Source organism: Microcebus murinus, chromosome 20 (assembly GCF_040939455.1).
Source record: "Microcebus murinus isolate Inina chromosome 20, M.murinus_Inina_mat1.0, whole genome shotgun sequence".
NCBI lineage: Eukaryota > Metazoa > Chordata > Mammalia > Primates > Cheirogaleidae > Microcebus > Microcebus murinus.
In genome coordinates this window covers 29,831,148-29,847,803 of record NC_134123.1, presented here as the reverse complement: position 1 = coordinate 29,847,803, position 16,656 = coordinate 29,831,148, and the positions used below count along the sequence as shown (strand labels likewise).

General features: G+C 51.9%; 1 protein-coding gene across 2 annotated transcripts in view; it reads right to left on the bottom strand.

Annotated features, from left to right (window-relative positions):
• The window catches only part of BCO1 (beta-carotene oxygenase 1), a 77,302-nt gene that overhangs the window by 14,941 nt on the left and 45,705 nt on the right, over positions 1 to 16,656 (bottom strand). For both annotated transcript variants that reach the window (XM_075995815.1, XM_075995814.1), the window contains 5 exons: positions 10,553 to 10,682; positions 8,572 to 8,719; positions 6,588 to 6,735; positions 3,556 to 3,779; positions 1,321 to 1,578 (listed from right to left, as the gene is read on the bottom strand). In XM_075995815.1, coding sequence (XP_075851930.1) covers positions 1,321 to 1,578; positions 3,556 to 3,779; positions 6,588 to 6,735; positions 8,572 to 8,719; positions 10,553 to 10,682 — 908 coding nt within the window. The remainder of the gene's footprint in view (positions 1 to 1,320; positions 1,579 to 3,555; positions 3,780 to 6,587; positions 6,736 to 8,571; positions 8,720 to 10,552; positions 10,683 to 16,656) is intronic.

Sequence of the window (16,656 nt, the reverse complement as noted above, 5' to 3'; positions counted from 1 at the left end):
CATTTAAGTTAATTAAGGCATGAAGTCAGTGAGGTCTGGAGCCAGAAGCCTCCGTGGCCTCCTTACGTCCAGCCCAGAGCCTTGGCCGTGGGGCCCTGACAGAGGACAACGTCTGCCTGCTGGTCTATTTTAGCACAAGGACAGAGCTGTTCATCGTCAGGGGTTGTGCAAGCAAATGGTGACGAGCCCCTGCCACGGGCTGGCAGCCGCGTACGTGCAGTGACGTTTCAAAGAATTATTTAATGTCATGGAGCGATGTTTAGATGTGCAAATTGGAGAGAAAATCGGTATGCAGAATAGCGTGACATATTCAGCCATAAAAAGGAACAGAGCGCTGATACAGGCTACAGTGGCGACACGTCTCAGCAACACGGTGCTACCTGAGAGAAGCCAGACACCTATCGAGTGGCCGTGTTTATCTGCAACATCTAGAAGAGCCACCGGCCCGGACACAGAAAGTGCATGAGTGGTTGCCTGGGCCAGGGAGAGGCAGGGACTAGGAGGCAATGGCTAAGGGTGTGGACGTCTTTCCGAGGTGACGAAGATGTTCTAAAATTGATCGTGGGGGGCTGGATGCACAATTGTGTGAATACGCCAAAGGCCCCTGAATTGAGCACTTTATTTATTTATTTTGAGACAGAGTCTCACTCTATTTCCCAGGCTAGAGTGCTGTGGCATCAGCCTAGCTCACAGCAACCTCACTCAGACTCCTGGGCTCAAGTGATCCTCCTGCCTCAGCCTCCCGGGTAGCTGGGACTACAGGCATGCGCCACCATGCCCGGCCAACTATATTTTTAGTTGGCCAATTAATTTCTATTTTTTTTAGTGGAGACGGGGTCTCGCTCTTGCTCAGGCTGGTTTCACAATCCTGACCTTGAGCCATCCTCCCGCCTCGGCCTCCCAGAGTGCTAGGATTACAGGCGTGAGCCACCACGCCCAGCCTGAATTGAGTACTTTAAATGGGCAAATTGGATAGTATGTCAATTACATTTCAATGAAGCTGTTAAAAATCACGCATAATAGGAATAAAATTAACATAGAGAACCAAAGAGACTGGGAGGCCGTACAAATATACCCACAATGATCATCTTGGGTGGTGGGCTTACGGGGACTTTTTTTTTTCACTTTTCACGTATCTGTATTTCCTAAAGATTCTACTCTGAATGCGTACGACTTTTGGAAAAATAATAAGAACCATTTCCTGTCCTTTAAGAACGGTTCATGTTGGATTTCCACGTCCGCCAAAAAAGTGCCAAAGTAACTTCCTACCTGGGCGCACGTCTCTCTCGCAATAAAGCGAGCCTCCCCGGAGGCCGTTACCTGGTCCACGTGGAGGGGCACGGCAAACCTCCTGAGCGTGGGCACCGAGGTGAGTCTGGAGTTCTCCTCGAAGTCCTGGTTCAGGTTGGCCAGGTAGAAGAGCTGGTAAAGGCTGCTGTCCTCGTAGGCGATGACATCGAATAGGATGCAGCCGTCCTCCTCGTAGGCGTTGACGTGGTGGAAGACCACCATGGCGTCCGTGTAAAACCTGGTGGGCACAGGCTTCCTGGTCCTTTGGTCGACGATGTGAATGTAAGTCTGAAAGAAGACGCAGCCCCCGGCGGTCAGCTCTCCCTCCTGGGGCCAGGCACTGCGGCCTCCGGGGACTGCACAAAACCCAGCCCCGCCAGGCAGCCAGGGAGCAGCGACTGTGTCCCCTTCCCCATTCTGGGTTCTGTGCCCGCTTAAGCAGTGAGAGGCAGGCGGAAGCATCCAGAAAATGAAAGCTGTTTGTAGATGGATTTCCGTAATAGTATCTTTGTGATGGAGAGGAGGGAGGCTCTGCTGCCTGGGTCTTTGAAGTCCCCAGGACAATGTATGGGGACACTTCCCCTGTGCACACTACTACCCCCTTGTTCTACTGACTGTGACTCTGAGTGGGTGGTGACACGCCAGCTCCCCAGCAATGACCAAGCTGGGGAGAACCTGCCAGGTGCCAGACTCTATCCAAGACCAGCACCCCTAAAGCCCTGAGCCCACCCCCATCCTTCCAGGCCCCCTCTCCTAACCTCCACTGCAGAGCCACTTCCTGCTTTGACTTGTTTGCCAAGAGGCACTTGTCACAGCAGCCCCGCCTGTCCCGGAGGGCTGCAGGTGGGGTGACCCTGGGCCCTCGCTAACGAGCCCACGAGGGAGTGTCAGCTCATTAGGCTTCCAGACTGCACCTCTCTGGGTGTCACGCGGCCAGCGTTGCTCTGGGTGGGTTACTTGGTATTTTTCAAAAGTAAAGTAACAACAGCAAATAAATAAATATTAATAGCAAATATATATACATATATGCATACACAAATACATTCATGCATGCATGTATACATAATACATCAAACATGCATATACACATACATACCGCGTTCCCCTGAAAATAAGATAGGGTCTTATATTTATTTTTCCTCAAGAAGACACCCTAGGGCAGGGTTCCTCAAACTACAACCCGCGGGCCACATGCATGTGTTTTTGCCTGTTTGTTTTTTTACTTCAAAATAAGATATGTGCAGTGTGCATAGGAATTTGTTCATAGTTGTTTTTAAACTATAGTCCAGCCCTCCAATGGTCTGAGGGACAATGAACTGGCTCACTGTTTAAAAAGTTTGAGGACCCCTGACCTAGGGCTTATTCTCAGGGGATGTGTTATTTTTTTTTAAGTTACGGTACAACAATTTACATTGATTCAAATATAGTTAAGTTGTCTTCTTCTGGAACATCATCATCACTCTCCAAAGCCCCAATTCCATCCTGAATTTCTTGCGACTCTATTTCCTTTAGAACCATTGGCCCCAATCTCTCATGTGGAGCAACAGAGCTCTCATGGGGCAGATGAAAAGGGCTCCTCGTGTTCTTTCCTGCTCCATGACACGGGTTGTGCAGATGCGCTGCGTAGCCACGCCTGTCACTAGGGCTTATTTTCGGGGTAGGGCTTCTATTGTGCAAATGCTTAGCAATCCTGCTAGGGCTTATTTTATGGGTAGGTGTTATTTTTGGGGAAACACAGTACATACATACATACATACTTTGCATGCTCAGGTGTACCTGAACTGAAGGAGGCGTTTCTGTAGAACCATCTGGAGGAACGCTCTCCCATTGCCACGTCTGAGTAACCTCTGATACCCCCAACATTACAGAGGTAGCAGAAATCCAGAAGGGGCCTTGTCAACAGAGTGGAGCAGGGAGGAGCCCAGCTGTCCCCCAGGACTGAGGACTTGGTCTCTTTGCTGCGGGGTATGTGGGGACTGCTCACGGTGACATCCTGTTTCCGGGACATTCTGCATCCAACGACACATGGACGTGGGGGTATAAAGGTCCGGCCCCCTTGCCCTAACTTGGCACTACTCTGAAGGACCACCCAGCTTCAGAACTCTCTAGAAAGATGGCAGATGCTTGCAAGGAGACTGTATGGTAGGTCCCTCCCCACTCCACGTTGCTTCCTTCCCTTAAACCCCCTGCAGTGCTGGCCTCCCTCAGAGTCTGCCCCTGGGGGCCAGCCACCCCTGCTGGGCTAGTGCTCCCCGAGGGCCTCACCTTGTCCTCCTTGTGGAAAGACAGGCAGGAGGCCCAGCTCACTCCCCGGATGTACGCGGTCGCCATCTTGAGAATATCCAACTTGAAAGGCTGCTCGAGAAAAACGACGTAGTTCTCGGTGACCCCGAAGCTGTGGTAGTAGCTCGGGGAGAGGAGGGAGCGGGAGGGGATGGTGCAGAACACCTCCGTGTGCTTCCACGGGCTCTTCCCCTTCTTCTTGTCCTCTAGAGAAAAGCAAGCCTCGGGAATCGGGACTCGAGCAGGAGGCCGTGGGCCCCCCAGAAGCCACCACTGTCACCTACAAACCGACTTCGCTGCTGCTGAGAACCACCTCTGAGTAGGAGCCAACAAGTCAGCAGATGAGCAGGTGCAGGGGACCAGGCTGAGACCCCCCCACTCAGGCCCAGCCCCCTGGGGATCCCTGGTCTGCAACCTGAAGACCACCGACCCACAGTGGGAGGCCTCCAGGCCAGGGGGCCTCCACTGCAGCCTGGCGCTAACCTCTGTCTCCACCTGCTTTTGTAAATAAAGTTTTATTTGCAACAGGGCCACGTACACTCCTTTGTGCATCGTCTCTGGCTGCTTTTGCTTTCGGGCTACACTTGGCAGAGCTGAGCCATTGTGACAGAGACTATAGGGTCCCCAGAACCTTCGATATTTACTATCTGGTCCTTTTACAGGAAAACTTTGCTGACCCCTGCCCTGGAGCAGCACGTATGAATCCCCTGGGGACCGTGATGAGACGTGGAGTTTGACTCTGTGCTGGGCGGGGCCTGAGATCCTGCGTGTCTCTCAAGCTCCCAAGGGATGGGTGTGTTTCCCAGGCTTGAGCTCTGGTATTTTTTCTGGGAACCATCATTTGATGTGGATTTCACAGGGTTTCCATGAACTTCTCTTGGCAGTGCCCATCCTAAGACACCTGGGAAAGGAACTAAGTACCTACTGCCACGAGGGGCATTTACATATATTGTGACGATCAGGCTGGGCTGTAGCATGCCCATTTTCCAGATGGGAAACTGAGGCTTGGTAGAAAGGGCTATCATATGGTCAGAGTCCGAGGGTTAAGACCCTTTAGCCTTGGCTTCCTGCTTTGTCACTGGGGACCGTGACACTCATAGAGTGACGGCAGGGCAGAGGACAAAGTAACGCAGGCGTCAGGTACTTCGCTCTGCGCCCAAACACGCAAGGTGCTAAGTACACGTTCGGTTTTCGATTCCTCTGCAAGGCTGAGTCACTCGCTGGCCAGAAGGCCTCCCCACCCAGGCCTGGGGCTGCCTTATAATGAGTTATCTGCAAACATCCCCACCTCTCTTGTGGCCACCTGGGTACGCTGTAAACAGGTGGCTGGTGGGAGGTATGGTGTGAGGTTGTGGGCTAATTCTTTTCTTCCCAAAACAAATGGAGCACAATGCAAAATGAAACGTAAAGCACCTTGGCCTGGGAGGCACGAGATGGTCCAGGCACCCCAGTGCAAGCAGCACACAGAACAGGTGCTCAGAGGATGGTTGCTTCCATGACACTGGTGGCTCTTGTAGGCTGCATGACTGTGGCATGTCACCCCTGGGCCTCACAGTCCCCTCTTGTAATACCAGGTTGCAAATCCAAATGCCTTAATGATCCCCCAAGTCTGACATTCTAGGATTCTGAACTCAGTCTCATTGGCCGTATTGGCCTAATGAATGGGAGCTCTACTTTAATAAGTAAACTCATTGTACCTTCTGACCTTGGAGGCTCACACACCTCCACACAGCCCGGTAATTTACTCAGGGTAGGAGGGTAGGGAACCAGCAGGGACCACAGATGGAAACCGGTTTTCCTAAACCAGAAGGTCAGGTTGAACACCCCTGTAGTTCTATGCTGTCTCCCGGGTCCCGTGCAGCTGCCCTTGGAGGCTGAGGCTCCTGGGTGTGGCTCCCAGGAGGGTCCTAGACAAACACAGGCTGGGAGCCTCGCCCTCCTCCCCCTCAGGAACATGCAATCACAGCCAGCCTGGGCTTTGCTCCAGGATCCCGGCCCTGAATGGAGAAGGTCCAGAAGGCCCAGGGAATAGGGTGGGGATCTGGAGTGGATCCCGGCAGGGCTGAGCTCCCTGAATAGCCCTGGAAGCCTGGCTTCAGGGGTTGGTGATGCAAGGAGGCAGTGCAACCCTGCTAAACAGAGGTTTGTCGGGAGACTAAAAATATGGATAGGTAGATGGATCAGTGGATGGATGGATAGAAGGAGAGATGGGTGGATGGGTGGGTGGGTGGAGGAATGAGTGGATGAACTGATGGATACATTGATGGATGGGTAGAAGGATGGATAGAAGGGTGGATGGATGGATGAATAAATGAATACATAGAAGGATGGAAGGGTGGATAGGTGGATGAATGGATGGATAGAAGAATGGGTGAATGGATAGAAAGATAGATGGGTGGATGAGTGGGTAGAGAGAGAGATGAATGGATGGGTGGGTAGGTGGATGAATGGATGGATGGATAGAAGGATGGGTGGATGGATAGAAGGATAAATGGGTGGATGAGGGGTAAATAGATAGATGAATGGGTGGATGGATAGAAGGATGGGTGGATAGATAGAAGGATGAGTGGATGGATGGATGGATGGATGGGTGGATGGATGGATGGATGGGTGGAGGGATGGATGGATGGATGGATGGATGGATGGGTGGAGGGATGGATGGATGGATGATGGGTGGGTGGATGGATGGATGGATGGATGGATGGGTGGATGGATGGATGGATGGATGGGTGGATGGATGGATGGATGGATGGGTGGATGGATGCATGGATGCGTGGGTAGATGGTAGCCTAAAGAAAACAAGATTAGAATAGTAAAGGAATTCCCTTTCTTCCAAAAAGAATCCCAGCAAGTCCTCTTTTCTCCTACAGGAGAAGACTGAGTTCACAGTCATCTGAATAATCTACAGGGGAAAGTATCTCATTGAATCTTATGTCATCAACAAAAATCAGAACTCTTTAGAAGGAGCCCCCCTTGGCTGTTTGTGTTTTACTATATTCCCCAGAATGACCTACCTGGCACGGTGGCAGGGATCTTAAACATCACATACTTTGTCTTCCCCTTGTCCACAATGGATGTGCCCATGTTGAGAACATTTCCAACCTCGTCGTAATGAGGATGTGACGTTGCCAGATTCACAGCCACGTATTTCCGATAATCCACCTGCAAAACAGGGTGGCCGCCTGGTTTTTCAAACGAGAAAGGGTGAAACCCGGCGCACACCTGGCCGATGCCAGGTTCAGGGAGGTGATGGATATTTTCGTATATCTCCCGATCTAAAAGTAAGATGAATTTGCCTTTATAGAAGACGTTTACTCTTGTGACCCCACGCAACCTCACATGGGGGCAGTGGGGGGTTGCAGGGGACGTGGGGAGTGGGAGTTCCCATCCCGCTGCCCGGCCCTTGCGGGGAGTCCTCAACCATGGGGACAGGAGGCCTCGCCACACAGAGCTCCAGGCAATGAGCTGGGCACAAAGGCAGCCTTCACCTTGACTGCTGCGCTGAGACCTTCTGGCTAAGTCATTTAAATTCTCCCCTTCTGCATTCCACAGAGGCATAAATCTCTGGGCCTCTTTAATAGGCTTATTCTGGGAATGGAGAGGTTATAAAAACATTTGGTCAAAGCAAAACTTGACTCTTGGGCGCAGAATAACGATCCCCTCTCTGAACGGGGTCACACCTGCTGAACAATGGGGTGGCCGGACACCAACCGTCCACCCTTCCTCCCCCACTCAGCCAAGCGTCAGGTAACCTCCGATCCCTCCCGGCGTTTCTTCTCTGCAGCCCGGTGCAAAGCCTGCCTCGGTTGGACTGACGCCTCCTCCCTTAAAAGGAGCTGGACGTAATTTCGCAGCTAAGAAAAGCCCCTTTAATAGATCGTTAAAATGCATCGCAGAGACGCTGGGGCTCTGCACAGCCAGCTGGAGAAAACCGAAAGTGGGTCTATTGATTTTCACCGAAATGTGGACTCGACTCTTCCCAGGAAAGGCATCTGCCTGGGCATTTATTTTTGTCCTCTTGCGGATTGCCTAATGCCTCCCTCTTCAGGGCAGCGCAAGGTAGGGCTGCTGAGGAGTGGGCGGCCCGACAGCCGTTCATTCCCACTCCCTCTGGGCTCCCGGGGTGCCAAGCAATGGGGACACGGTTATGGGTTGAATTGTGTCTTCCAAAAAGATACGTTGGAGTCCTAATCCTCGGGACTTGTGAGTGTGGCCTTGCTTAGAAACAGGGTCACTGTGGATGTAATTAAGTTAAGATGAGGTCATGCTGCATTAGGGTGGGTCCCCATCCGATGGCTTGTGTCTTTATAGAGGGTGGGAAATTTGGACGCCTGGGCCACATGGACGACTCCGTGTGAGGACAGAGGCAGAGACTGGAGTAATGTATCTACGAGCTGAGGGACGCCAAGGATTGCTGGCAGCCAGCCACCAGAAGCCGGAAGAAGGCAGGACCTTCTAGAGCAGGGGTCCTCAAACTTTTTTAAACAGGGGAACTCGGACCCCCTGTTCACTGTCCCTCAGACCGTTGGAGGGCCATTGGAGAGCATTGCGCACATTCCACACATGCGCACTGTGGGCCCGGGACCAGTCGGCTGCTAAGCAGGACAGGCAGCGGCGGCAAAAGCACCCAGCGGGGCCGGATAAATGTCCTCGGTGGGCCGCATGTGGCCCGCAGGCCGCAGTTTGAGGGCCCCTGCTCTAGAGGCTTCAGAGAGAGTGTGGCCCTGCCGACACTTTGGTCTCAGACTTCTGACCCCCCATACTGTGATGTAGTAACAGCAGCTCTAGGAAACCAAGATGGACACAAAGATGAACACGACACAGTCCCTGCCCTCTAGTGCTGGGTTGTGCTGGGGAAGCCCACGGACGAATGGCCTCAGAGAAGGGGCCCCTCTGAGCTCCTTGCGGGCCACACAGGCCTCACCCAGGGGGTCCCCGACTGACTGACTGTCCCTTGCTCGAGTCAGGGACTGATGTCGGTCGTGTGTTCACCGATACCTTCTCCAGGGTTTCCAGAGTCTGCGGGTTGATTTTCCTGACGTAGTTGGTCTCTGTGGTGGCGTAGAAGTCCTCCCCGCACTTCATGATATTGATCAGGCAGTTGTCCGTGAAGTCGGGGATGGTGTGGGACAAGTATGAGAAGGCTCTGGGGGGAAGAGCAGAGCCACATAGTCAGCAGCTGGGAAGTCCTGCCCTGTCGCTGGCTCTAGTTTTCTTACCACTTAAAAATGCTTCCATTTAAGAAAGAAAGAGTACCACGTTCCAGTGGGTCACTTGAGGAATTCTGAGAATGCAGATCTCAAAGTTCCCCAAGGACACCCCCTGTCGAGTCAGCTGAGAAATGAGTCACACGGGATACCACGGCCACCAGCTGGTCCCTCCCCGGCTCTCAAAACTCCAAAGGTCTCCAACGACAGAGCCAGCAAGAGCTGGTGGGTTGTTCTGAAGCATTTCTAGAAGCTCTATAGAAACCACAGAGCTGTGGACGCCCACAGTGGCATCCAAAGCTTAGAAAAGTAGCTGATACCCCCTTTGTAGGAATGTGAGACCACACAGGTTATCTCAAATTTGTCCAGGAAATTAATTTTTAAGAAAAGGAAAACAAATTAATCATGAGTTAAGAACACAGTTCATTCAATCAGAAGGTTGAGAGTTTGGTATGATTTGAAGAGAGCAATTTAACTTTTGGGTGCCAGGAAATGGGTTTTCTCAAAGTCCATTGCTGGCAATGGGCAGGCCAGGAATACTGGCACAGAGCATTAACCATACACCTTATTAATGGTGAGGCAAATGACTTTGAAATAAAGTTTTAGAGAAATAAAAAAAAAAGAAGAAGAAGAAGAAGAAGGTACACACTCAAAGCAGGAAGAAAGGAAAACCAGAGAAGTTGATTTGGAGGTAAAACTGGCAAACACCCGATCTGTGTATCGGGTAGTGCGCCTCCTCCTGACCGATAGTGGAATGGCAAGGAGGCCTCGAGTACCAGCACTTGACATTCATCCCCTCCCCTCCCCCTCTCCCCACGGGCTCCCTGGCTGCTCCTCCCTGTTTGCAAAAGTGAGCTCAGCGCTCGCTCCGTTTCAGCCCTCAGGGAATGGAGAGGTGACGTCAGTTCTGGAAAAGCAGAAGTAATCTTCCACCTCTGGGTCTGTCCACCACTAACCCTTTCAGAGCCCTTCTAGGCCTAAAGAGCCCCAGAAAGGAGACCCTGAGGGCAGGCCTGATTCCCTGGCCAAGAATTTAAGTGGCAGATTCATTCAGACGCCCTCATGGGCATCAATAACCCAGATGATTTTTAAACGCATGCAGTGAAAAATCTCTCCCATCCCCCTTGCCCACTTCTGCCACGCTCCTCCCTCCCTCAAGCACCCTGAAGAGTTTCTTTAGGCATGCACGAGCAAAAATAAACCTAGACTTCCTCCTGCTTTGTCACACAAGATATAGCATAGTACATAGGCTTTTTCTACATCTTGGTGTTTTTCCCCCCTTAATATATCTTGGAAACTTTTCCAAACCGCACATAGAAACATCCTCGTTCCTTTTCATTCCTGTTTGGTTATTTCCCTGGTGGAGTCTGACTGTTATTTATTTAACCACCCCTCTGTTGATGAACATTTTGGGTTGTTTTCAGTTTCTTGCTATAACAAGTGCTGGCCGGCCACGGATAACCTTGCGAATCTGCCATTTCAGACAGGAGGAAGGATAGCCCTAGACCGAAGGGAATGTGCCTTTGTAATCCTGATCCTTCCAGATAGCTGTTCTCCCAGCCACAGGGGAGGGCATCTAATAACTTGTCAAACGCCCTCTGCCTCTTGTGCGGTCAGTGACCGAGAGCCGCGTGGCGCCTATGGTCAAAGGACAGTCGTGGAGCTCTTATCCCCCCGGAAAGAGAATCGCCAGAGGGGCAAAGGCGGTTCGCCCTGACCGTCAAGGCCATCAGAAAGCATGAAATGGGGTCAGATTCAAAAGGGGCAGTTACTTGGAAAATATGTTTTTGCAGGGGTCCGGATAGGCCATGGTTCCAAACTCCGACACCACGATCCTGTTGGCCTCGATGTTGGCGCTGTACGTGTCACTTCTCAGGTACTGGCTCCTGTAGACGACCTCACCTGGAACAGGGGCGAAGAACAGTCTCAGCCTGACAGCTTCTAGGGGCTTTAACATCCATTCCAGCTGTTGTCGGGGTCTTACTGGGGAAGGGGGTGGTTAGGTCACCAGGACGGGCTCCGTTGGTACGCGTGCCTGATGTCACTAGCGCTGGGAATACGGTGTCTCACACACACACACACACACACACACACACACACGTCCTCACCTGAGACTCACGACAACCATGGCAAGGTTAGTACGCCTATTCTTAGCTCCATTTTCCGTAGGAAGGAACTCAGGCTCAGAAGCGTCCTTGCCCAATGTCACCCCCGCAGAGAGGTGCTGGCCCCGGCCACGGGAAGCCCTCCGCTCTGTTCGTGCCCCTCCAGGGAAGGTGCAGAGCTGGGGGACTCTTCCAGAGAACTGCACAGGTGGGCGGGGTTTCTCCAGGGCCTCCTCGTTCAGTCCTGGAGCCCTGCCTTCACAAGCCTGCACTGACCATTATTTCAGTCCCCCTGGAGTCACCTGTGATATCTACTGCCACCACAAGGTGACCTCATGGCAGATTCTGCCTACCAGTCGAGGCTCGGTACCCAGCTTAGTGTCTAATTCATCCAGATTCCGGAGAGAATCTAACTCGTGGATCAAGGCAGGGCCTTCTGACCAGTCCATGGAGACCAACCCGAAGAGATACCAGAGGGTTCCAGACCTGGGCTAGTTTCCTGTTGCTACTGTCACAGCTTGCCACACATATGGTGGCTTTAAACAACACACACTTGCTTTCTTACAGTTCTGGAAGACATAGTCTGAAATGAACCTTCTGGGGCTAACATCAAGGTGTGGGCAGGGCTAACTCCCTCTGGAAGCGCTCGGGGAGAATCCATTCCTTGCTTTTTCTAGTGTTTAGAAGCTGCCTGCGTTCCTTGGCTAGTGGCTGCATCACTGTCACCTCTGCTTCCATTGTCACGTCTTCTCTGAGGCTGACCCTCCCCCCACCCCTCTGCGATTACACTGAGCTCACACGGGTAATCCAGGATCATCTCCCCATCTCTGGATCCTTCATTTAATCACACCTGCAAAGTCCCTTTTGCTACATAAAGTAACACAGTCACAGGTTCCTCCTGGGGTGGGGTTGGGGGCGGGTGGGGAGGCCCTTCTGAGCTGGGAATGGATCAGGAGAGGCTTCATGGAGGAGGTGGGGCTTCAAAAATAGCCACTGAAGGACGAGCAGAATCGACTGCAGTAGGTGAGGAGGCAGGAGGAGGAGCGAGGCAGGGCCTTCCAGTTCGCCTCCCCAGGAAGCCCGGGAGCGAAGGCCCGCAGGTGGGAGGATGCGATCTGCTTCCTGCAAGAGCTGAGTGGGGCTGGGCTGGAACGCGAGGTAGGCGCTTGGGACCAGCAGGAGTGAAGTGGGTTTGGGGAAAGTGCTGGGATGAGCAGCGGACTCCTGGGTCTGCAGGCCTTTCAGCTTTATTTGGTGGCCACTTTGCAGCCTCAGGGTGGGTGGGTCCAGAGAGGGGGCCCCTGTGTGTTATTTTATTTTGCTATTCATTAGCGAACGGCATTATGTTGCTTATTTACTGCCCTACAGAACGCATCCCTAACGATGGTATACGGAGCTGGGCTGCAGGAGACGGAGCGGTCAAGGCTTGGGTTCCAGGGTTCACCCCATCCAAGCCGGGTGACCTCGGGCGGGTCTCCTAATCTCACAGAGCCACTGTTTCCTTGACCGAAAGTTAGGGATCACATAATCCGCCCCAGCTCGCATGCGCAGCTTTAAACGCGACGAGACGGTAGAAGGCGTTTGGCCCAGAGGCTCACAGCGTGCACTTGATCAATGAAAGCTGCCGAAACCCTGAATCGTCCAACAAAGTCCTGGTGGCAGGAAGCCTGAGCTGGAGGTCAGCGAGGTCATACACACACACTGATCCTCTGATCCAGCCCCCTGCTGTGCAGAAGCGGACACCCACATCAGGGCCACCCTGGCCTCCCCTCGAGCCAGTCTGTCCCTCACCGGTGCCTCTGTTTTGGAGTGGTCACTCACAGCCACAGCTAAGGCACTCTGGGCCCCACGGGGGCTTGGCCCGAAATGCTGATTTCTGTTCACTTGAAATATAAACTCCCGGCCCAGGCTGGTCTGTGGAGAGGCCACTCATTTCCTAGAAACACGGAGCGCTCAGGGCCCGCAGGAATCTGTGCGTCTGGAATTGCTCAAGGGTGACACTGGACTTTGAGGTTGAGATGAAAGGGGCCACTGTGCATGCCCTCCTGCCCTGCATTCGGGACAGCCCAATTAGCCACATTCCTCTGAGGGGACAGAAGTAAACAGATGTGCTCTTGCTGGGGATCTTCTAGAACTGGGTCAAGTGTGAATTTTTTTGGGGGGGTGTGGGAAGGGAGGAACCACAGCTGTCCGGAGTATCCTAGGGGAATGTGGGAGGTACACAAACTGCCTTTGGAGAAACACTGGCTTTGTGTTATCTGCAAATCAGAGCCGCCAATTTCCCTGTGTGTTTCTTCTTCTGAGTCCGGTAGAGCGGAATGTAACATTTTTGGTTTATATTTTCTCTATTTTAGACAATAGGGAGCCACTGAGAGTTCTAGAGGGGAGGAAAGATGAGGCCAGGCTGTGCCACACCAATACTGGCAATCTGGTGGCACTGAGAGGTTCAGGCTGGAGAGACGGGGCGATACAGGAGTTGGTGGGAGGTGGGCACGGGGCAGAACTGCACAATGGTTTGAACTTGGGGATTCTGAATGTAGAGCCCGTTGGGTTATGTCTGACCTCCATCACTTCTTAGCTGTGTGCATTTGGGCAAGTCACTTGGCCTCTCTGGGCCTTAGTTTCTCATCTGTAAAATTGTGATATTCATAGTAGCAATGGTGTTTTCCTCGGGAGCTACAGTGAGGGCTGAGTTGCAGACAGACATGAAACACTTAGGGCAGGGACCAGAAGACACTCTATGTGGCAAATATTGAAGAGTTTGGTTGGGAAGGTATCCCTTCCATCTACCAAAATAATGTCCTCCTCGCTGTACCATCTCAGCTCCATAAAGAGTTTCCAAGTGCCCCTGTGGGTCAGGACTCACACTAGGTGACAAAGACACAAACAATTTGTATAGGGTCCCTGCACTCTGGGACCTCCCACCCTATGCTGGAGACTGGAAGAGTGGGGCATGTACCCCCAGACACCTGCCCAGGTTCAAGAGCAGGGGCAAACAGGTGAATGTAATTCCTATCCTTCCTAGTTCCTAGACAATTCCAGATCATGAATAAAACTACTTCATGCTACTCACACTTTATTTATTTTTTTTTTTTGAGACAGAGTCTCGCTTTGTTGCCCAGGCTAGAGTGAGTGCCGTGGCGTCAGCCTAGCTCACAGCAACCTCAAACTCCTGGGCTCGAGCGATCCTTCTGCCTCAGCCTCCCGAGTAGCTGGGACTACAGGCACGTGCCACCATGCCCGGCTAATTTTTTTTATATATATATATCAGTTGGCCAATTAATTTCTTTCCATTTATAGTAGAGACAGGGTCTCGCTCTTGCTCAGGCTGGTTTTGAACTCCTGACCTTGAGCAATCCGCCCGCCTCAGCCTCCCAAGAGCTAGGATTACAGGTGTGAGCCACCGCGCCCGGCTTACACTTTAGAATGAACTTTTAGTTTGAACAGCTACTAGAACCTTTTATTTATTTATTTATTTATTTGTTTTTACTTTTTGAGACAGACTCTTACTCTGTTGCCCTGGCTAGAGTGCTGTGGCGTCAGCCTAGCTCACAGCAACCTCAAACTGCTGGGCTCATGCGATCCTCCTGCCTCAGCCTCCCGAGTAGCTGGGACCACAGGCATGCACCACCATGCCTGGCTAATTTTTTTCTATATATTTTTAGTTGGACAATTAATTTCTTTCTATTTTTAGTAGAGACGGGGTCTCGCTCTTGTTCAGGCTGGGTTCGAACTCATGACCTTGAGCGATCCTCCTGCCTCAGCCTCCCAGAGTGCTGGGATTACAGACGTGAGCCACCGTGCCCGGCCATAGAACCTTTTAGAAAGTCTAGACAACCATTTGGCTCCGTCATCCCTTGCTATGCCGCTCTTGTCCCTGGTGGTCGCTAGGGAAGGACGTGGGTGCCATTGCTCTGTAAGCTGTGAGGATGCCCCTCCATCCAGGCACACACAGAGGGTCACTTGAGCAACCTGCCATTTCTCAGGTAGTTAGTGTGCATGGGTGCGTGTGTGTGTGTGTGCGCGTGTGTGTGTGTGTGTGTTTGTGTGTTTGTAGGTTAGGACAGTGAGAAAGATGCAAACCTTAACCCTGGACAACACACAAGTTCAAATGCCAGCCTCACCTCAATGACTTTGGACCAGTCTTCAACCTCCCTAAATGTTCAGTTTCTGCATTTGCAAAGAGGGGGGCAGAGTACCCCACACACGGCGTTAACGTGGGCCCCAGAAAGAGACCGCAGAGGAGCTGGCAGCCTAGAGAAGCCACTGGGACTTTTATCTTCCGTGCACCTCATCCAGAACCAGCATTTACTTCCCTGGGAATCGCTGGGGACTTCTGTTTAGAAGAGGAGGGAATTGTCAAGGCTTAGCGTTGTCAGCAAATATAGAACCACCCACGCTGTGGCTGAATCACAGCAAAATCTGTATGTCTTTGCCAACTCAGAGCTCGTGACTTTCATCCTTGGTGTCTCTATTCACGGAATGTTAGTGCAAGTCTCGGGCATAGAGTATGCTCTCAAAACATAATTGTGGGCTGGCTTAAAAGGAATAAGAGTTGTGTGAAAATAATAGTGAACACGTCTTGAGCATGCACTATGTGCCAGACACTAGACAGAGCTCATCACACCTATTAGTTCATCTAAATTCCATAGCAACTCTGTGAGACATGCTACTGATAGCTCCATTTCACAGATGGGGAGACTGAGACACACACACGGTCAGTAACTTGGCCAAAGTCACACAGTTTAAGTGCATGGTAAGTAACCAGGGTGGCGGAGCTGGGATTCGAACCCAGAGACAGTGATGGTGGTTTTTAATCTGTTGAGCATCTACCAGGTGTCAGGCCCTTGCAGGAATGCCCGGGACGCCTAATGATCCCAACAGCTCTCCAGGGGAGGATGATCAAGCTTATTTGGCTAAAGAGGAAACTGAGGCTGAGGGACTTAAAGTATGCATGGTTCAGCCATGTTGGGGCACAGGAGTTAAAGAAAACCGTTGTGAAGCCCGGAGCACTTGACACATACCTATCCACTCTGTGACCCTGAGTCTTCTGAAGCCTTAAGCGACCCTGGACCTCTTTAAGAACTCAGCTCTTGCTTTTGTGACATAAACCATCCCCATGGCGAAAAACAAAGAATTTATACTCCACCTCTTGAGCCAGACATCTGAGCTCAGAATTTCGCCTTGTTTGTGGCGCTTCATCCGTTCTGCCCTACATTCAGGGAGACCCACTCACCTTACTGCGTGAGCCACAGGTTCAGCTTTGTTCTTTTCCACTCTGTGCTCTTCCAATTTTGACTTTACACGTGTCTGATTCCAAAGCCTGTGGTCCTCCACCTGCTCTTGCCTACCTTATCGGGAACGCCTGTTATTCTGCAAGACGAGCTCTTTGAGAAACAACCTTGGCCACCTTTCCAGGGAAGTGTGTGCTTATGCTACGGTGAATACGGCGCCTCCCCCAAAGGTATCTGTATTCTAATCCTGAGAACCTGCTGTGTTACCTGACATAGCCAAAGGGCCTGTGTAGACGTGATTTAGGATTTTGAGAAGAGGAGATTATCCTGGATTGTCTGTGTGGACTCAATATAACCTCCAGGGTCCCTGTAGGGGGTGGCAGGAGGGTCAGAGTCAGAGAAGGAGCTACAGGAATAGAAGGAGAGAGAGGAGGGGGATGGAGGGAGAGAGAGGGAGGGAGAGAGGAAGGGAGAGACAGGGAGGGATGGAGAGAAAGGTAGGGAAAGAGAGAGGGTAAGAGAGAGAGAGAGGGAGAG